This window comes from Narcine bancroftii, chromosome 5 (genome assembly GCF_036971445.1).
Source record: "Narcine bancroftii isolate sNarBan1 chromosome 5, sNarBan1.hap1, whole genome shotgun sequence".
Lineage (NCBI taxonomy): Eukaryota > Metazoa > Chordata > Chondrichthyes > Torpediniformes > Narcinidae > Narcine > Narcine bancroftii.
Window position 1 is genome coordinate 74,995,169 of NC_091473.1, and position 22,098 is coordinate 75,017,266.

Consider the following 22,098-nt stretch of genomic DNA (forward strand, 5'->3'; position numbering starts at 1 on the left):
TGTTTCTTTGTCTTTTAACAAGTGAGTTCTTTCAGACAAATTTTATGAGCTTTTCTTCTAAACAAAGTTCACAGTTATAATTTTATTTGAAACAAAATATAGATGGTACCTTCCAGGATCTAATATATCCTAATTTCAAAGTGTGTCACCTTCAAGGAGACACAAGGACAATATTCTGTATTACTATCTTATTAATCCAACAAACCAAACTTTGTAGATGCAGCTTTATGTAGTTTTAATTCATTGATAAAACAGATAAAGATTTTGCATAACTTCGCATTAAGATTTTCATAACGATGAATAAGCAAAGCATTCAGCTATATTTAGAGACGTAACAATATTCAACTTCAAAGAGATACACAAGAAGAATAAGACAAATTCAAAGAAAATTATCCAAAACTTACATCTCCTTCATGGTTCATTGAAGAATGAGATGCAAGCTCTTAGTCGGCATGGATTTTATGACATATTACATCAGAGTCACCATGGTAACACTACAAAGAATACTCCTTCTTAAAGAGATAGACACAAAATTAACTAAGAATCAAAAACCTTCACACTCATCTTGGTTGATTTCCTCCACTCACTGCTACCCTAATCCCTTGCTCCTCTAATTCCTTCTTCTTACTCCAATGGTCCCAAGATTGCAATGGCCATAGCCCCGCTCTATGATCATTTTAAACCTTCTTAGGTTTTTTTAAACCTCATTCACCAGGCTGATTTCTTCCACTCACCGTTCTCCCAAGTCCCTCGCTCTTCCAAATCCCTCCTTTTACTCTGACAGTCCTGATATATTTTTTTTTTATTATGCAGTTATCCCAGCTAATAATATAACACTTTAAGAGTCCTTCAGGTGATAAAATTAGCTAGAAAGGTCACCTCATTATAGGAAGGATGTGGTAGCTATGAAAGTGTGCAGGGGAGATTTACCAGGATTTTGCTTGGATTGGAAAATAAGTCTTATGAGGCAAGGTTAGCATAGCTGGGACTTTTTCTCTTTGGAGAGTAGAATGATAAGAGGAGACTTAATAGATGTCTACAAGAGGCAGCACCTGTTTCCCAGGGCAGGTAAAGCAAACCCCAAAGGACATGTGTTCAAAGTGAAGGGAAGGAAGCTTAGGGGAGACATCAAGGGTACATTTTTCATGTACAGTTGTGGGTGCCTGGAATGCCTTGCCAAGGATGGAGGTAGAGGCTAAAATATTAGAGGCATTTAAGAGATTTTGGGGATTTTTTCATATGGAACTAAGAAGCACAGTAGCATCAACAGAATGCTTCTATCAGTGGTTAAGCAACAACAACAAAGAGCAGCAGGCTTTTTAAGCACTGACGTGATCCCACAATTGAAAATTCACATGAAATAATATTTATTACTTACCAAGAAAGACTTGATCTCTTCTTACAAAAGAAGATAAATGCAGCACTAAACACTAGATATTCTCCTTGATGGCCTTTTCAACTGTTTCCACTGACATCTCCTCACCGATGCTGCCAGTCCCTGACTATTGTCCTCAATCTTGCCCAGCAGCCCAAGGTGACTTCTGCGATGTTGACAGCACCACACCCAATATTGAGAATGGAGCTGCTGTGGCTGAAAACTTTGACCCAGCACCATTTGACAAAGATTTTGTTTTGTTCCACAGAGCTCTGTTGGTAGCAAACTGGCGCCAACAGAGCAGCAGAACCCCACATGGGCAAGGCAGCTGATGAATTTTTTTCAACTTGTGACATCATGTCGATGCTTTTTTAAAAAATCAGTTTTTGGACCTTTTTTTGACCTCGATATTGTCTAGGGATTGGCACAGCATCAAAGGTCGAAAGGCCCGACCTGTGCTGTAATGTTTTATATTCTATAATCTAAATATTGATATGTAATAGACAAAATTACATATAAACCAATACCTTATCCCTCGCTTGAAAATTGGATTAAAATGTAATTATTTACCCATATGAGTCTTAATTGGGGTCCAAATAGAAAACAAAATTATATTGGATGAGGAATGTGGGTGTTCCATCAACTTGTTGAAATATAGTTCTCATTTAATATAGAATCTACAACAGCTCACCATAATGTGCTACCCTATTTTGTTTTTGACATAAATCAGGAGAAATCTGAAGGGAAAAATTCTACATATAACTTAATATTTTGATTACTATGCAACACAAAGTGAAATAAATCTATTTATGTACCCAAGTTGAAAAAAAAACTGACAGAAGTCTTTACAAAAGTGGTCAAAACTAAAATGAATCAATTAGTTGGAAGTATCAAACAGAAATTTTTAGAGGAAAATAGAATCAAGGGATAAAATAAGTTGAACTCAATGGTTTCGAAGAAAGATAAGACATAAGACATACAGAATGAGGTAAAACTCTTTCATTTACACCTGCTTAGTAAAATTTGGAGATGGTGGGACCCATTGAATTGTTTTGGCTCGCTAGGTCAGCATAAAATCCACTCAATTGTTTTTTTTTAAGAATTAACAAAGAATTGCTAGAGAAACTTAGCAGGTCAGACAACATCCATGGGTAAAAATGGTCAGTTAACATTTTGCATCTGAGCACACTATCAAGTCCAAGGTAAAATGGATGAAGTGATATGCCTAAGGGGAAAGGTGCTGTGGAGAGGCACAGGAGGTGTGAGATGTAGGGCTATGGTACTAAGCCTTGATAAGAATTTGGTCACAGAGCAATAGAAAGTGCTGCTAATGAACAATGTGAGAGGGCTGCAAAGGATTCCCTTTGGAGAGAAGGAAGAAAGGTTCTTCAAAGTAGGTATACCTTGAAAATCGGTCATGGGGTTCCGATGATGTCATTCTTGAGAATGCAGCCTAAAATAACAGCTCCTCCAGTAAAACAATTACTTTGCCTTGTTAATCTGCCAAATATTTTGTTATGTATAAGACAATAAAAATTAGCCCAGACAGTGTTATATTTTAAATATTTTAATTATTAATAAACCATAATCTAACACTTTCTCTCATTTAACTAACTTATCTACAATTATCTAACAACCCCTAACTGTGCATGAATATATTGGTGTGTGTGGAATACCCTAAGGCCCAATTCTTGAAAGGCAGTTCCGTTTCAGAAAATCCTAATGTTGACACTTAGATTTGAAATTGATGCAATGTGCAAGCTTAGATGGACAAGTTCTTAGGTGGATGCAGAACGCAGGCTTTAGATGAAATTAGCAGTTCATGAAGTGGGTGAAAGAGACCAGGATCAGGGGGAGGGTGTGACAGAATGTTGATTAACTCCTGAAACTGTTGTGGAGGTGCTTCCAACAAAATATCCTTTTTGGCTGAATGGCAACCAAGACACCCCTCTTCTTTGGCATAGGGGGATATGAAACAAATGATGCTCACAAAGCTTCCAGAATCATTTTCGTGGATAGCCAAACTCAAGTGACACTCACTCCAAGCACAGTATTTCTTCTGCAAGTAGAACCCTTTTCGTTGGTCAGTTGAACAAAAGAGGCCTCCACACATTTTGGTCACAGAATGGTCTTCCCATTCCCCTATAATAAACAGGAGGAAATCGGACAAATTGCCTTTATACTCATTCCTTTGTAACTAACAAGATGAATTCAGGCAGATTGTCTATAACCACATATGACACCAATCCAGCACAGTATTTCTTCTTCAGAGAGCTGTTTGCTCCTGTGCTGTCTCCTTAAAATAGCCCCTGAGCAAAGCTGTGCACTTCTTCTTCAATAAGCTGGTCATATAGTCTCTACACCTGAAATTTCCAGGGCTTCTCTCTTCACTCTGCAAATGTATCCATTTAAGAACATGCTATCTTCAAAGCCTGCTGGCAGTTTAAAGACACTTTGCAAACTTGCATGTTTTGTTAAATCTGTTGAGTCCAACACAAATGAAAATGGACTTAAAAATGGGGAAAAGCAATAGAGATTAAAAAAGAGTGTTACTGCTGAGACTGTAGATGAGGGAGGTGCAACGAACATCACTCCTACACAGACATGTGATAATGAAGCTAACATTGGACCTTGTTTAGGGGAAGCAGAAAATCTAATAAGAATTCTGGAAGAGATAAGGAAATGTCAAAACAGTAACTAAATTATATCAAGTCAGAGCTAATCAATGCTAATCAACAAAATAGAGATGGCAGAGACACAATTTGAAAAGGTAGAAGATTAAATTCAAAATGTGGACCTGATGTTAAGTAAGATGATAACAATGTTAAACCAACAAAAAAATAAATATTCGATCAAGAAGGAAGGTCATATTGGAAGAGTATTAGGATATGTAATGTTGCCGAAGGTGTGCAGGAGTTATCTATGGTGGAGTTTGTAGAAAAATTACTACTGGACACACAGGAGATTCTCCTGAGAATGGAACACGAGATTGAGAGAGCACATTGTGGGCTTATCCCAAGGCCTTCTGGAGACTGGGTGGATAAACCACAGTCAATAGTAATCAGATTCCTTCAGTACAAAACCAAAGCAGAGATTCTGCATAGGGCCTGTTTCATCTTGTATTCATATGTGTGAGTTCTTAGACAACACACATGAATGAAGGAAAAGGTTCTTTACTTTAAAGTTGTTGTAATCAGCACATAAGGCAGGCCATAAGGCTGCAAGTCTATATTACAGATCTGACATACTGTGTGTCAGCCCCCTGCTGGCAGCTAAGTCCAATCAAACAGTAAGGCATTGCTAGTTGCCATGCAAACCTGATCACTATCAATACATCTCCTTTTCTTAAAACAAAAGTAGCTTATTTTTAAATAATGTTTTCTTTGTATAACTGTGATTTTAACTATAACACCAAGAACTTACATTTTCATTATCAACATTGTTGACATTTTTTAAACTTGTTTTGTGTGTTCACATTTACATACTCTGAAACTTGAAGAGTGAATAAGGTAACAGGAGTTTTTAAATGAGTCACTTAAGAGGATTCATGTGTCTTGACGATCTCATGATTGATTGTCCTTGAATCTGAGTTGTTGCCTCAGATGATGTCTCCTCAGATGTGCTTTCAGGTTTTTCAACAGTATCCATCTTTCCATCTACTGTGTCTGGTGCCATTTGAAGGTCTCAATTATTTATTTGCAGAACAGAACCTTCATTTGTCTGAATAGTGTATGATCTTGGCTGGAGTTCACCAAGGTCAGCTCCCTTCTGAGTCCATAAGTTTGTTTTGTCTTTTAGCCTTACTTGATCACCAGTGTAGAGTTCCGGTAAGATTTTTGTTCCTCTGTCAAAGTAATACTTTTGTTATTCTTTCTATTGTTCTTTGAACTTCCTCACTTTCTCCCCCTCTTTTGTTTTTAGGAGGTTCTCCTGAATGGGAAGGTTTGATTTTAGCCTACGTCCCATAAGGAGTTGTGCTGGTGACATACCGCACTCGAGTGGCGTTGTCTCGTATACTACCATGCTCTGGTAGATGTCTATTCCACTGTCTTTTGCCTTGTTTATCAGTCTATTCACTGTATGTACTGATTTTTCCACTAGACCATTGGACTCTGGAAAATGAGGACTTGAATAGGTGTGTACAAATCCCACTCTTTGGCAAACTGTTGGAACTTTAAATTCCATAACTGGGGTCCATTGTCTGGGAAGACCTTGCTAGCCATGCCTGAAGAATATGGCTTTCATACCTGTTATTACAGCATCTGCAGTGGTGATGTTCAATTTACACACCTCTGGATACAGGGAGTAATAGTCTGTGACTATAAGATAGTTCTTTCCTTGACATTCGAACAGGTCAGCACCTACCTTCTGGTAAGGTCTGTATGGTGCTGGGTGTGGCTTTAGTGGTTCTGTAGGATTGCCTGCTTGATATTTCTGGCACAATGTACAGTTTGACACTTTGTTTGTTATATCATTGTGGATTCTTGGCCAGTACATCATCTCTCATGCTCTTTTCTTACACTTTTCGATTCCGAGATATCCTCCATGGATCATTTTTAGCATCTCTTTTCTCAGACTCTTTGGGATAAGGATTTTGCTTCCTTTGTAGATGATGTCTTCAACCATTGACAGTTCTGCCTTGCAGTTCCAGTACTCTGAAACATCAGATGAACAGTCATTCTTCATGTTGGGCCGTCCATCTAAGATGTATTTTCTCAGTTGTCTCAGTGTTCCATCTTTGTTTGCCTCTGACCTTATGAGCTCCATTTTTGCACTTGAGATCACGTCCATGAAGGTGTTCATGTCTTCATCCATTTTGTTGTTTGCGGGCTCTCTCGTGTCAACAGCTCTAGACAACATGACTGCTGTGTACATTATCTTACCCAGAGTGTATGCTACATTCAGTGTATGGTGTTGCAGGCTAATCATCATTCTTTGTATTCTAAATGGACATTCATTTAATGGCTTTTGGAACAATGCAATCAAGGGCTTATGGTCAGTCTCTACACTGATTGCTTGCCCTGACAATGATGAAATCTTTCACAGCCGTATGTGATGCTGAGCAACTCCTTTTCAATTTGAACGTATCACGTCTCCGCATCTATCATTGAGTGTGATGCATATGCAATGGTTTGCCAGTCATCATATTTTTGCAGATGAACTGCACCGATCGCACTATGTGATGCATTTGATGATATCTTGATGGGTCTTGCTGGGTCGTAAAACCTCAGAACTGGTTCCTCTGTGAGCAGTTTCTTTAGTTCCCTCCATGACTTTTCATGGTCATGATTCCACTCCCATTCAATGTTCTTTTCTGTTCGTCTTCTCAATGGAGCCATCTTTTCTGGGAGGTTGGATATGAATTTACCCACATAGTTGACCATTCCATTAAACATGTGTATGTCCTTTTTGCATTGTGGCCTTGGTATGTTCCCAATGGTGGACACCTTTCTGGGATCTGGTCTGATGCCCTCACTGCCAATAATATCTCCTAGAAATATTAGTTCTGTCATCCCGAGCTGGCATTTCTCACTATTCAGCTTCAGGTTTGCTCTCCTTGTTGCTTCCAGCACTTTCCTTAGTCTCCATTATCTGTCCTTAATGTACATTATACATTATTTACCTCCATTCTGGCCAAACGATTAGAAGAGTTTATATCTATATTGATACATAATACAACACGGACACTTCACATTAAAAAGAAAGCAATAGTTATTAGCGTGGATGCTGAAAAGGCCTTTTATTCAGTGAAATGGAATTTTCTTTAAAGTTTTATTTATATTTGGTTTACATGATACACTTATTAAAACTATACTGGCACTATATGACAATCCTACTGATAGTATTAAAATCAATGGATATTTATCAAAGAGTTTTATACCAGAAAGGGGTACAAGACAGAGTTTTGCAATAAAGCCCACCCCCTGGTAAAGTCCACAACCTTCCCGTTATCGGCAGAAGCCCAGGCTGCATTCAACCGGATCAGAGGAGACATTGCTAAAGCCACGAAGCACAAATAGGTGTGTACAAATCCCACTCTTTGGCAAACTGTTGGAACTTTAAATTCCATAACTGGGGTCCATTGTCTGGGAAGACCTTGCTAGCCATGCCTGAAGAATATGGCTTTCATACCATAGCCTTCCAGATGGAGAATGATGCCTCTGTCTTTGCACTGGCTGCCACACTCAACCAGAGGGGGTGAATGTAGTGATATGTTTTGTCCCTGTACATTATTCCCTACCTGTGCTGTTGTATGTATGAGGTTGGCCTGCCCACTAGTGACTCACCTCCTATGTCTCCGCCACTTATGACCTGGCTATAAAGATCGACCTCCCTCCTCCCTTCCGGCATTCCTGTACCTGGATCTGGGCCAGCCAAAACCTCATGTTTATTATTAAAGCCTATCATTTCCTAGCTCTCGACCGTGGTTATTTTGATAGAACCTATCAACAGCATCTCTTAATCATAAGTAGGAACAATTTGATTCCTACTGGGAAAAATGGTTTAACTATGATTGACGTGATGCAGGGAGAGTAGGAGGAGGCAGAACCTGAGACTCCCAGGATTTTAAAGCAAAATTAGGGTTAAAAACCCAAACAAAATATCAAAAATACCAGGAAAGGGCTTCGGAAAGTATTTACAGTACAGAATGACCTAAAAGGACAAGTTACTGTGTAAGAATACGAAAGAACTTTCCCCGAAGCATGAGACAAAGCAAGGTATGCCCATGGTGGGAAAAATGGCGGGGCCATCCAGGGGCTCAAAGTGGAAGCTGCAATTTCAAACATGAAACTTACCAGATGGGAAGAATAGGACACTGATGGAAATGGCCAGCAAGTACCTGAATAAAAATCCACTGAAGGCCTTGGGAATGGGGAATGGATCAGGTCACCCCTCCCTCAACAGAACCATCAGAACGGGCGCTCTCATGGGGAGTGCGAGGCCCGCGAAGAGGTCAGTGTCAGCAACAGTTGCGGGGCAGCAGCGCTGAACCCTGCAGACATCAGAGCAGCCGGTCAGAAGGGGAACCAGCAAGAAATCGACAATGGGGGCGAGTTTAATACTTACCTCTGCCCCAGTAGCTGGTCCAGGATCAAATCCCACAGAGCAGTGGGCATTGGTGTCAGCGTCAGTGCTGACAACAGGGACGACTCCAATACTCACCTTTGCCCCAGTAGCGGGTCCAGGATCGAGTTCCAGGGAGCTCCGGGAGCCGCGACAGCAACCAGCATTGAAACTAACAGGCCAGCTACCAGGTGCAGCGTTGTTCTAGAAGAGATCTCTAATACCGGCAGCTGCAGCAGTGAGGGGGTCCAGAAATCTACAAGAGCAAGACTCCAGCGATGAAGACAGGTCCTGTGGAGTGGGGAGACCCAGAAAGAAACTCTGCTAAAGAAAAGCAAACATAGGGGCTCAGAGCCCTCCCTGCAAGATGTTATTTACAAGATGGGGCAAATGGAAAGCAGGCTCTTTACAGCTGTGGATGAAAGAGCCCAAGATATGGGGGGGGGGGGGGGGGAGAGTTAGACAGTGTCCAGAGCACCCTATCTGGGCTAATGGGTAGAGGGCTGAGGTGGAGGAAAGGGTGAGCCAGAATGAGGAGACTATACATACTATAAATAATAAGGTAGAAATATTATTAAAGGAAAGGGAAAATGTTTGGGAAAAATTGGATGCTTTTGAAAATTTTAGCAGAAGAAATAACATTAAGATAATGGGGTTAAAAGAAGGGGTGGAAGGATGGAATCCGACACATTTCTTCCAAACTTGGATCCCTAAGGTTCTGGGTAGGGAAATTATGGGAATAAAGGTCCAGGTGGAAAAGATGCACAGATCTCTTTTCCCCAGACCTGGTCCCAGACAAAGGCCTCGATCTGTCCTAGTGAGACTGCTACGTTATCAGGACAGAGAAAAAAATACTAGGGGCAGTAGCGATAAATGTGAAAAGAAGAGGGTCCCCCCTAGAGGTAGAAGGCAACAAAGTTTTTTTCTATCCGGACATTAGTGTGACCCCCCCCCTAAAAGCAAGAAAACCATTAGAACCAGCTAAAAGATTCGTAAAACAAAAAGGTTACAACTGTATTGAGTTACTCAGCCACCCTAAAGGTATCATTGCCAGGGGTACAAGAAAATTTATTGCAGACCCAAAGGAAGCGCATGAATTCGCCAAAGATTTACCTGCAGTGGGAAACATAAAGAAGAAGTAGAATTTGAAGGAAAGATGTTCTAGATTATACTGATATATTGTCTTACCTTTCTTGGTATTTAAATTGTTAAATTATGTTTTTTTTAAAGAAAGGAATTAACCCAAATAGCTATAATAGTTTTATCTGTGACTTTTCCCGGGGAGTTCGGGTGATGGAGAGGGGATTAGATGGGTGCCTGTGACACAACTTTTTTTATGCGGTATAGTTGACAGCCATAGGAGGCTGTCAGCAAAACAGAAGGGGGTGGATGTAGTATGGAGCAGAAGTTGCATTGGGAGGGTTATATGGGATTAAGGGGAAGTATGACTGTGAATATCTTTTGCATTTGGTTTCATGTTGTTCTGCTCAGTTATTTGAATAATTGTCTTTCTCTTTGTCTCCCCTTGGTTTTTTATTTGCTTATTCTCACGGTTCAGGTGGAACAGATCAAAGGTCAGATAGTAAGAGATTGGGAGTGCCTGGGTGGGTGGCAGCGAGGGAGGAGGTACTTTGGGAAGAACCTGGAGATAATGGCTAAGAGCATAAAGTAGTCTCTTTTAATGTTAATAGCCTAAACAGTCCGGAGAAATGGAAAAGAGTGTTGGTTCATATTAAAAATATGGGGGTGGATCTGGCCTTTCTTCAAGAGACACATTTAACTGTGTGGGAACATCAAAAGTAATATCCTTCTCATTTGGTTCAAAGCAAGGGGAGTGGCACTTTTAATAAGGAAGAGTGTTCCAGTGCAGGTGCAGAGGGTGTTTGCAGACAAAATGGGTAGATACATAATGATGCACTGTCAAATATACTCAGAGTCCTGGACACTAGTTAATGTGTATGCCCCCAATTTTATACAGGACATTTCCTACATTTGGTGGAGGGAAATGAAAATATTTTGATAGGAGGTGACTTTAATTTATGCCTGGATCCTGTATTGACAAGTCCACAAAATGTATAACTAGGACTAGAGTGGCAAAAACCACCATTGACTGTATGAGAGAGTAGAATTTAATAGATGTGTGGCATAGAATGCATCCAGGAGAGAGTGACTACTCATTCTACTTGAAAGAACATGACTCCTACTCTAGAATAGATTTACTTTTGGCTTCAGCCCATTCAGGGTAGGATCATGGAAGCTGAGTACAGAGCAAGACTTCTCTCAGGCCACTCTCCCCTGGTCTTGACTATAGATATGCTAGATAAGCAGGACACAGGATACAGGTGGCGTATTAACACTTTGCTATTGAGAAAGCTGGAGTTTTGTGGCTTTATAAGATCTCAAATAACTCAATTTTGTGAGGACAACTGCCCCTCTACTCCAGATAAATTTCTTCTATGGGACACACTCAAGGCGTACTCGAGGGGTCAGATAATTGCGTATAGAAAGATGGTCAAGAAAAACTAGGTGAGGGAAGTGGAGGAATTAGAAAAGGACATTACCCAATTAGAGAAGGATTTTCAGGAATCAGGCCAAGTGGACCATTACAGAGCTCTCACAAACAAGAAATTGGAATATAAAATGCTTTAGATGTATAGTAGGGAAAAGGCTATTATGAGGTCGAGACAAAAATATTATGAGTTGGGGGAGAGAGCTCATAATTGAGAGAGCACATGGCAGTTGAGGGCAGAACAAGCCTCTAGAACAATTCATGCAATACAAATGGGGAATGGCCAGGTCTCATACAAACCAAAGGAAATTAATGAGACCTTCAGGGAATTTTATGAAGGATTATATAAATCTGAATTGTCTGGGAACATCAACCAAGAAGACAGGTTCCTGGCCAAATTAGACCTCCCCTGCCTGAGCCCAGAGGGTCAGGCAGGATCAGATCTTTCTTTTACTGAGGAAGAACTGAGTAAAGCATTGAGTGCGCTGCAAACAGGTAAGTCTCCAGGGGAGGAAAATGACAGGTTCCCATCTGAGTTCTATCGAGAATTTAAGGACTTATTAATGCCTCTATATATGGAGGTGGTAGACCAGGCTAGGGAAACAAGGTCCCTGCGGAATCTTTTACAGTGGAGATTGTTACAATGATTTTGAAGAAGGGTAAGGATCTGCTTAGGCCCTCTTCCTAAAGGCCCATTTCTCTGCTGAATACCGATTACAAGATCCTAGCCAAAGCCCTGGCAAATGGATTGGCAATGCATTTGCCGAAATTGATAAATAAGGATCAAACAGGCTTTGTGCAGGGAAGGCAGGCAGCAAATAATATTGGCAGATTGCTGACTGTTATGCATCTGGCACAATCTAGAAATGAGAAGGGTCTGACCATCTCCTTGGTTGCAGAAAAAGCCTTTGATAGACTGGAGTGGGAATTTTTATTCAAGGTGCTGGGGAAGGCAGGGCTGGGACCAATTTTTCAAAACTGGATTAGGGCGCTATACCACGTGCCCAAGGTGAAAATTGCAACCAATGGGCAGGTCTCTTCAGCCTTCTCACTTACCAGATCTAGTAGGCAAGGGTGCCCACTCTCACTAGCTCTCTTTGTGCTGGCAATGGAACTGTTGGCAGAAGCCATTCGGCAGCATCCAGCCATCAAAGGTTATAGAGTGGGCTAGGAGGAACACAAAATTAATTTGTTTGCTGATGATGTACTGATATATTTGACAGACCCTGTGACTTCTCTGCCTAGACTGCACGAGGTACTGGAGGACTATGGGGAACTGTCTGGGTATAAGATCAATTGGGATAAGAGCGAGGTGATGCCACTCACTGAGGGTAATTATAGTCAATTTAAAGGAATTAGTAATTTAAAGTGGTCACATAAAAGGATCAAATACATAGGAGTTAATATTGATAGTTACCTGAATAACTTATATAAGTTAAATTATGCCCCCTTGCTGAGAAAAGTCGAGCAAGGAGGTTTCTTTGGAATGGTAAAGTACCAAGGGTCTCTATGGAAAAATTAATATGGGACTATAGTCTAGGCGGATTGAAATTGCTGCACTTTAAAAAATATTATTGGGCGGCTCATTTGAGATACATCGCCTCTCTTTTTTGGGGAGGAGATGTACCATCCTGGGCACAAATTGATCTGCACCTAGTGGGCAAAAAGATAGTAGAGGATTTTATTTATAAATGGGACATTAAATTGTTGACAGAGAAAAAGTACAGCCCCATATTAAAGCATGATTAGTATCTGGGCCAAAATCAACACGTTTTTGGATATTAAAGTGGGGTTGTCCCCAAAAATGCCCTTGACTCTGAATAAATTATTACCACTGACAGTGGGTTTTGGGATTCTGGACATCTGGCTTCGTAAAGGTGTCAGGTGTATAGAGGACTGTTACCATCAAGGGCAGTTAATGTCATTTGAACAGCTTAAAAATAAATATGATTTACCAAATAAAATATTCCAGTGCTATCTTCAAATAAGTTATTTTCTACGGGGTGTATTAGGTCCAGGTATGGTCCTACCTCATTGCAGTAGCATAGAGGCCTGATTCGAAGGGGGATCGGTAAGAAATTTATTTCAGCAATGTATTACCTGTTCCAGTCAGAGGGATCCAAACCAGGTCTTCATAGGTCAAGAGGAAGATGGAAGTCAGACTTGGGTATTACAATCGATGAGAGGAGCTGTGCCAGGAAAGCATGCCACTGTCATTAATGCAAGGAACAGGCTGGTCCAGAATAACGTTTTGCACTAATTGTACATTACGCCACAGAAAATCAATAGATCAAAAGCAGAACTCCCGGATCAATGCTTTAGGTGCAGTGTTGCAACCAGGACGTTCATGTATGCAACCTGTTCATGTCCCAAGGTGAGGCCCTTCTGGGTAGATCTAAGACAAGTCCTGGAGAAAATTAAAGGTAAACATTTCCCTCAGGACCCGGAGTTGTTCCTGTTGGGAAATATATTGAACATAAGGCTTACAATGAAGCTGTCCAAATTTCAAATCCAATTTGTGTTAATTGGATTGGCGGTGGCCAGGAAGTGCATTGCGGTGATCTGGAAGTCCGACTCTATTCTTAGTATCGAGCTATGGAACAAGGAAATCCAAAGTTGCGTTCCCCTGGAGAAAATAACATAATCTGAGAAACAAGTACAGCACCTTTCAGAAGATTTGGCAGCCGTACATCCACTACATAGGTGCATGGAAGTCATTGTTTTACCATTCCCTGCTGCGGCTCCCTCTCTCCTGCACTGGTCCCGATCAAGGAAAGTCAAGAATGAGCACCGACCCAGAAGCTGTCCATTGAGTCGTGTTAGTCCCTGTTTCTTTTTATTATTTGTACTCTTATTCATTTCTTTAATGATAATGTGTGTTATTTTTATTGCCTTTGTAGTATGAATGAATTGTTTCGTTTTATAGGTGGGGGAAGGGGGGGTGGGTAATGATGCTGGCTTTTACATATAGTCATAGAGAAAAGGAGTACATGTACATGTATACAAGATTGTAAACTGCCATCGTTGGCAGGACGTGGCATGAAAAATTCTAAATAAAATATTTTTAAAAAAAATGTTTTAACTACATGCTACTTCACAGGCTTGACCTTATTCTTACAAATCAATGATTATGTTGCAAAAAAAATTCACTCCCTACTTGTCTATTTTTTTTTCTTTTTCTTGTTCAGTCTTTCCTCTTCTCGCTATAAGTGTATACCTCAAATAAATATTATGTGGAAAATTGTGGCAAATATGAATATATGATATATATGTATAATATCTGAGATACATCTTATGGAAATATTTGTATAAAATTCAATAAATAAATAAATAAATAATCAGGCCTGGATCAGAACAGTGGAGAAGAACAAAAGCTGCACATGTTGGAATCTTGAAACAAACCAAGAAATTCTAAAGGAACTCAACTGATCAGATGGCATCCATGGGTAGAAATTGTTAGTGTTGAATAAGCTTTCTTTCTCTAAAGGGAGTTCTATGAAGCTCCCACACACTGCACTGTCAACTGCCCTCCTAACTCTAAGTCTGTATTCTCATCAGGACACACAACCACAGGTCCGCCCTGTACTCTTTCATCTCTGATCCCTCCCCAGCTTCTTTCCCCCCTTTATAAATGTAATTTCACATGTCATATCTAGTCTTGACAAATTGTCCTGACCAAAATCATTGACTTACCATTTTTACCCATGGATGCTGCCTGCCCTGTTGAGTTCCTCCAATAAATCTTTCCTTGCTCAAGATTCCAGTATCTACAGGTTTTATGTTTCTCTATTCTTCTTTATCTTTATCTTTTAGAATTGTCACAGACATCAATAAAAAATGCCTCATCAATTCTGTGTAACCTTCCCATGAATTTAAGCTAAACACTATCTACTGGAGAAACTCAGCAAGCCCAAGCAGCATCAGCGAGAGAAAAAGAATGGTCAATATTTTGAGCTGCAACTGATGCTGCTTGACCCTTGGAGTACCTCTAGCAGATTGTGTTTAGCTTCAGATTCCAGCATCTGCAGATTCCTCTGTGTCTCTAACATTGAACTTTATCTTTTTTTTCTTACATTAGAATGCGGACAACTGCCACATGTTGAAAATGGACTGCCTCTATTGGATTCTCCAAAAAATGTTTTTGAAGAAGGCACTACAATAAATTTTAAATGTATGCCAGGATATGTGGGCCATTTACAATATATATGTAAAGATGGAAAATGGAAAAATAAACGTCCAAAACTTACTTGCAACTGTAAGTGAGACCAGTACTTTTCTTTTTGCATACATTAATTTTAATTTATCATTCCAGTTAAAAATCACCTATTATATAATTCATGATACTTGGCAAAGCTACAAGGGTACAATTCATCATCTGGCGGTTTTCTGCAATAGCTGGTTCTAAGTGGCAACTTGGGAACAGCAACTTGAATCCTTCCTTAGTCCTGTGTTCTGGCTCAGTTCTGCTATAAGCTGATAAGACCATCAGATATAGGTAGGCTATTCGACTCATTCAGTCTGCACCACCATTCCCCATCATGAGCTGATTCATTCTCCCACTCAGCCTCACACCCCTGCCCTCTCCCCATATCCTTTGATACCCTGACTATTCTGATACCAATCAATCTCTGCCTTAAACACATTCAATGACTTGACCTCTACATCTGCCCAAGGTAGCAAATTCCAGAGGTTAACCACTATCTGGTTAAAGATATTCCTCTGCATGTTTTAAATCGGTGCCCTTCAATCCTCTTGTCTTTGACTCCCCTACCATGCAAAACAGCTTTGCCACATCTACTCTGATCAAACCTTTCAATTTTCAAAATACTTCTATGAGGTCCACTCTCGATTTTTTGAATTCCAAGGAATACAGTCCAAGAGCCATCAAATGTTCCTTATATGATTCCAGGAATCATTCTTTTGAATATTCTTTGAACTCTCTGCAATGCCCGTACTCCAAGTGAGGTTTTACCAGTTCTTTATAAAGCCAGAACATCACATCACATCCTTGCTCTTCTATCCTATTTATCTGGATATGAATGCTGACATTCACCATAGATCCAACCTGGAGGTTACCCTTTAGAGTATCCTGGATAAGACTTCCAAGCTCTTTGCACCCCTCAAATTTTGGATCTTCTCCAAACCTCATTAATGGTCTGCTCTTTTATTCCTTCTACCAATATGCATGACCATACACCTTCCAATCTTGTATTTAATTTCATTGCCCATTCTCCTAATCTATCTAAGTACCTGCAGCCTCTCCATTACCTGCCCCTCCACCTATCTTTGATTTATCTGCAAACTTGGCATACCCAGTTGCACCTTCATTTCTGCATTTCAAAGTATCCCCAATGCATTTCATCCCTTGTTTGTCTACTCATTCTGCAATGTACATTACAGTATGTACTGAAATTCTCACTTGCTGCAGCTAAACAGATACTTTCCAAAAGTCAACTATAATATAAACTAAAATGAAAAGAAATCATAAATACAAAAGACAGAAAGATGATAAATATTCACAGCTACCATAATGCAAGAAACAAAGTGGCATTAGAAAAGTGTGGTATCAGAGCAGTCTATGATTAGTGTAACAAGGGGAGGTTCAAGAACCTGACAGCCACTGGAAAAAAACTGTCCTTGAAGCTAGAAGTGCTGGTCTTCTGTACCATCTAGCTACCTCTAGCTTAAAAGTGCAAGTATACACCGATTAACATCCACCATATGCAGGGTCGGCCCCAGAACAAGTCTTAGCGGTGGGGATTAAGGTAACTGTGGGAGGCACAATCTGACACTCAGCCAGGAGGGTGGAGTGCCCACCTGTATACCATGAACCACCTCTGACAGAGCAGAAAAACACATTGCTTATATTGCGTGGAGAGTCTCCAGCATCACTAGTGTTTAGCCCACTAGAGACTAGTGACACTAAACAAAAGTGACGCTTAATACTAGCAATGCTTGACGCAAGTGATGCTTGACGCACACAAGTGATGTTAGTGTTGCAGATGGGGGCAGAGGGTTACAATACTTCATTTGGGGGACAATGGCTGTAAGCAGGTGGGGGGTCACAATACCGTGTTTGGGGGTCAATGCGCGTGAATGCACCCCTGTATCGACCCTGATAGTTTCTGTGAAATTGGGCATTATGCAATGTAGTCGTTGTGTGGGCACCGTGTTATATAACTACCAAAGTTATATGGGATTCTGTAGTGAACCTGTAAACTTTTTATTTGTAAGTAGGAATCAGTGAGGAGCCCAGAACTTCCCACAATACTCTATGATCTGTATTCTATGTACTATGATCTAAGTTCATACTACCTCTGAGAAAAAGAGTTCCAAATATAAAAAGATATATTTCATCTGAGGTCTATCTTAAATGTGTGACTCCTTATTATTAAACCACGATCACTTTTTTCTAGATTCTCGCAAAGAGAATGATCCTTTCAACATTTTTCTTTTCTTGATTAGAATGAAATGGATGATATTAGCCAATAAATATCAAATGTGATTGATTACCCTTCACTGATAAAACTGTTCATTGATGTTTGATCCTGTTTCAATCCACTGTCAACATTAGTAAAGCCTTGTGGAGCTCCTGGAGATATTTTACATGGAACATTTCATCTAATAATCGGTGATGATATGGTTTTTGGTGCACGCATTCAATATGAGTGTGATGAAGGGTAAGAAGTTAATGTTAATCTGATTCATTTTGTGCCAGGATTATTAAAAGGTGTATATGACAACTTGTAATTTCTCCAATTGATTTTTAAGATTTTGTCAATTAATTTCATGTTATCCATTCATAAACTTTTCAAACAGCATGTTCCCCGTGATTCTTTTGAACATATTGATAAATTGAAGGTAATTGTGCTGTTAACTACCTTGTTCAACAGGTTGTGTACTATCTTCATCATAATTTTGTGTGATTTTTTTTAACCGCCCCTCTATGTTATGTGTGGTCCACTCTCTCCATGACTTCCTGAGTCACTCATCACTTCCCGTCCATTTCATCCCTGGCACTTTTCCCTGCAACTGTCAAAGAATGCAAAATCTTTTGCTGCAGTTCATCCCTCATCACCATTTTGAGACCCAAATACGCTTCCAAGTGAGGCAGAGGTTCATGTGCACCTTTTTCAGCCTTGTCCATGGACTCAGTACTCACAATATGACCATAAAGTATTTAGACATACAACATGGTAGCAGGTCCTTACGGCTCATGAGCCCATGACACCCAATTACATCCAATTGATTTACAACCCCCATATAGTTTGAATGGTGGGAGTAAACTGGAGCCCCCAGAGAAAACCCACGCAGAATGGTGAGAACGCGTCGTGTCTTACAGATAGCACCGGATTTGAACCCGGGTCATTGTCATTGTAACAACATTAAGCTCACAATTACGCTGACCATGCCGCTCCTATATTCAAAGACTCATCCTCAGATCTGAGTGAATATACATCAGCTGTTACCGACTTCATCAAGACCTACGTGGATGAGTGTGTACCCACATGCACACCATGAGTTCCCCAACCACAAGCTGTGGATGAATCAAAGGTTGAGGTTGAGATCGAGGGTGTTTTAGGCTGGTGATGCACATATGTGTAGGAAACCAGTGGAATGCTATCACAGGACCAAAGAGACAATTCCAAGGGAAGCTAGAGACAGAGTCAGATACTTGCCACTATAGCAGGGATTGTAGGCCATGAACACCATGAATGGCCGTGATGCTTCACTATCCTAGGAGTTGAACACTTTTTATGCTTGCTGTGAGAAGGAGAACTCAAGCAGCCTTTGAGAATCCATGCATAGGCTGATGACCCTATGATATCTGTCTTTGAAGCCAATTTAAGAGGGTAAACCCTTGCAGGGCACTAGGCCCTGATGATGTATCAGGCATGGTACTGAAAATGTGTGACAACCAACAATCCTGAGTGTTCACAAACATTTTTTTTCTCTCACTCCTGCAGTCAGAGGTTCCCACTTGCTTCAAAAGGGTATCAATAATCCTGGTGCCCAAGAAGAGTGGAGTGAGCTGCCTCAATGACTATCACTCAGTAGCACTGACATCAACTGTGATGAAATGGTTTAAGAGGTTAATCATGGCCAGAATTAACATGTACCTAAGTAAAGATCTGGACCCACTGCAATTCGCCTACCATCACAATCACTCCACAGCAAATGCAATATCACTGGCTCTTCACTCTGTTCTAGATCACCAAGACAACAGTCAAACATACATCAAGCTACAATTCATCAACTACACCTCACTATTATCCTTCAGTGCTCATCAACAAGCTCCAAAATTTGGGCCTCTGCACCCCCGCCCCCCCTCCTGAAAATATATCCTTGACTTCCTCATCAGAAGACTACAGTCAGTATGAATTAGAAACAGCTTCTACATCGCATAACACCCAGTGTGCTTAGCCCTCTGCTCTTCTCACTCTACACCCATGACTGTTTGGCCAGGCACTACTCAAATTTCATGTCTTAAGAAAGCAGACTCCATCCTTATGGACTCCCACCCATAGGCACTTGCCCTGGGCACCAATTGAAGGGTCGGCGCCACTGTCCTCATCTTGCCTGCCAATCCTAGCCCCGGCTGTCTGTCTACCCCACCCCCCCCCCACCCCCACCTTACTCACGACGACGTCCAACCACCTCAGGAAAGAGTTGAGTGTCATTATCTTTCGAATACCTTTTCAATTTAAATTTGCTAAGAATATAACTTTTTTTAAAATGTGCATATAATGGAATTTTGAGAAATTTAAAAAAAAACTAAAAACAATACCAAAAAGTGAATTAAAAGCAATTTTTTTAAAAAAAGGAAGCCAAGGGGTTGGCTTTAAATAATTTTTTTAGCATTTAGCCTTTTTTAAATCTAGGGTATTTGATAAACAGTTTACCCATTGAAAGAATACAATATCTATCAGTGTTAAAGTCTTGAGACTTGATAGAGTTTCAGCTTGAAACATCAACAGTTATTTTTCTCCCACTGATGTTTGACCCATTAAATTCGCCCAGTAAATGTATTTTGATGTAGAATACAGCCTCTACAGTCTCCTGTGTGACTTTAGTTCCCTGGCTGTTTGCAAGAGTTACAATAACACTCCACAAATTGCTAACTGTTTGGCATATGCTTGAAAAGTGACTTTTACAGTATCCATCCAAATTCTTTGAGGACCCCGTTCCAATGATTCCTTTAACTAGTTGGCTATTACCCTCGGAATTAAGCCATGGCCCTATTACTTGCACTCACTTGAAATTCACAAGGGTCTTGTTTCCACCATACTCCCTTGAAATTCAATGGGCCACTGTTTCCAATGCTCACTATAAACTCTCATGTTTCACTTGAGAATGTATTTTACCACTGTGTTATCATCTTTAGAACATGAAGTAAAGGCGTGTTGGTGTGTGAAAAGGGTAATATACTATAATCTGAAGAATTATCCTTTCAGCATTGTATTGGAATGGTTGTGGCTGTCATGTGACAGCACTGCCCACTAACTGGTCGGAAGACACACTACATGCCAATCAAGGCTTGACCCTGCCCACACATTAGTGTACACCTTGCCATTGGCCAATTAAATCACTTTGTACAAGGCGTTGGGCCATTGGCATTTGTAATTGGCTTAACCTTGATGGCACCGAGCCATTACCCCTGTAAATTACCTAGACTGGACTCCCCAGCCCGTCTGCACTTAGTCTTGAGGCACCAAGCTATTAGCTCCCTATAAATTACCTAGGTTGGACCTGACCCTCCAGCCCAGCATTCCAGCACTATAAAGGGTGCCACATCTGCTTGAATCGCCCTCTTTGTCATCTTGGAACCACCCCCTGCTTCACTCCAGACCTAGAACCATGGAACTGGAGAAATCTTTGGTACGATGTGCACCGTTAAAAGATTGGGAGCATTTACTTAGTGTCCCTAATACTAGTAGCATAGAGCAATGACTGCTCTGAGTCAAGAGGTGGCAAATATAATATTGGTTTTCCTTCATTGTTGAATGTACCCAGTTTGTGTGTGTGTGTGTGTGTGTGTGTGTGTGTGTGTGTGTGTGTGTGTGTGTGTGTGTGTGTGTGTGTGTGTGTGTGTGTGCGTGCGCGCACATCTGTGTGTACATCTGTGTATTTCCCATGTTCATCTATAAATTGTGTGTGTGTTTTATTACCACTGTGACATCCCTATGCTCATTATAAATTGTGCACATATGTGTTTTATTCCCGTTACCACTTTTCCACACTCACTATAAATTGTAGGCGTGTGTGTTATTCCCATTAGCATTTTCCCAAGCTCATCTTTTGTAAATAAAATTATTTGCTACAAGGCTGTGTTCAGAGTCCTTGCTTTTGAGACCCATTGAATCTGTTTTCTCATTCACAACAAAAGTACATCCAATTTGCATGCCATTTTAACTCCCCATCCTATGCTCCTCCAACCTGTTTGTCCTCAGCTTTCTCCACTGCCACCATGAGTTCAAAGACAAACTGAAAGAGCAATACTTCATATTTCACACTTTTCTTGATAACCCAATGGTAAGAACGGTGATTTTTCCAATTTCAGGTAACCTATATCTATCTTCTGTTTGCTATTCTCCTGATCCACTCACAACACCCCCCCCCCACCTTCTTTTCAATCCCATCCCCCAGACTCTCATTACATAATTTCTTTCCTCTCCCTTCCTGATTCCATCTGCCCAGCACCCACAATTTTAGCCATTAAGTCTCCCATTCCTTTTCTCAAAGATTCCATCGGCACGTAATCTCTCGTTCCCAAATATCATTTCCCTTACTGATCAGATTCCAGAATGTCCATTTAATACCTTCTCGCCTCTGTTTCTATCTTCACCCTTGTCCCCAGCATTTCCCACACATCCTGACTCCCTCTGCTTCTTATTCTCCCCACCTGGTTCTAAGTCTAAAGAAGATGAATGGAGCTTGTGTTTTTTTTACACAGAAGGTGGTAGGTATCTGGAATGGGCCACCAAGGGAACTGGTAGAAACAGATACAATATTAGTATTTAAGAGGCTTTGTGATAGACACATGCATGTACTACACTGGAAGGATATGGATCAGCTACAGGCAGAACAAGTCAAGTTTAATTTGGCTCCATGTTTGGTGCCAATGCATCAGCCAAAGGGTTTGTTCTTA

At 40.6% G+C, this 22,098-nt stretch overlaps 1 protein-coding gene across 3 annotated transcripts in view; it reads left to right on the top strand.

The window, feature by feature from the left end:
* Positions 1-22,098, top strand: part of LOC138763549 (complement factor H-like) — a 613,078-nt gene that overhangs the window by 14,088 nt on the left and 576,892 nt on the right. For all 3 annotated transcript variants that reach the window (XM_069937874.1, XM_069937875.1, XM_069937873.1), the window contains exons 2-3: positions 15,028-15,204; positions 17,524-17,629. In XM_069937874.1, coding sequence (XP_069793975.1) covers positions 15,028-15,204; positions 17,524-17,629 — 283 coding nt within the window. The remainder of the gene's footprint in view (positions 1-15,027; positions 15,205-17,523; positions 17,630-22,098) is intronic.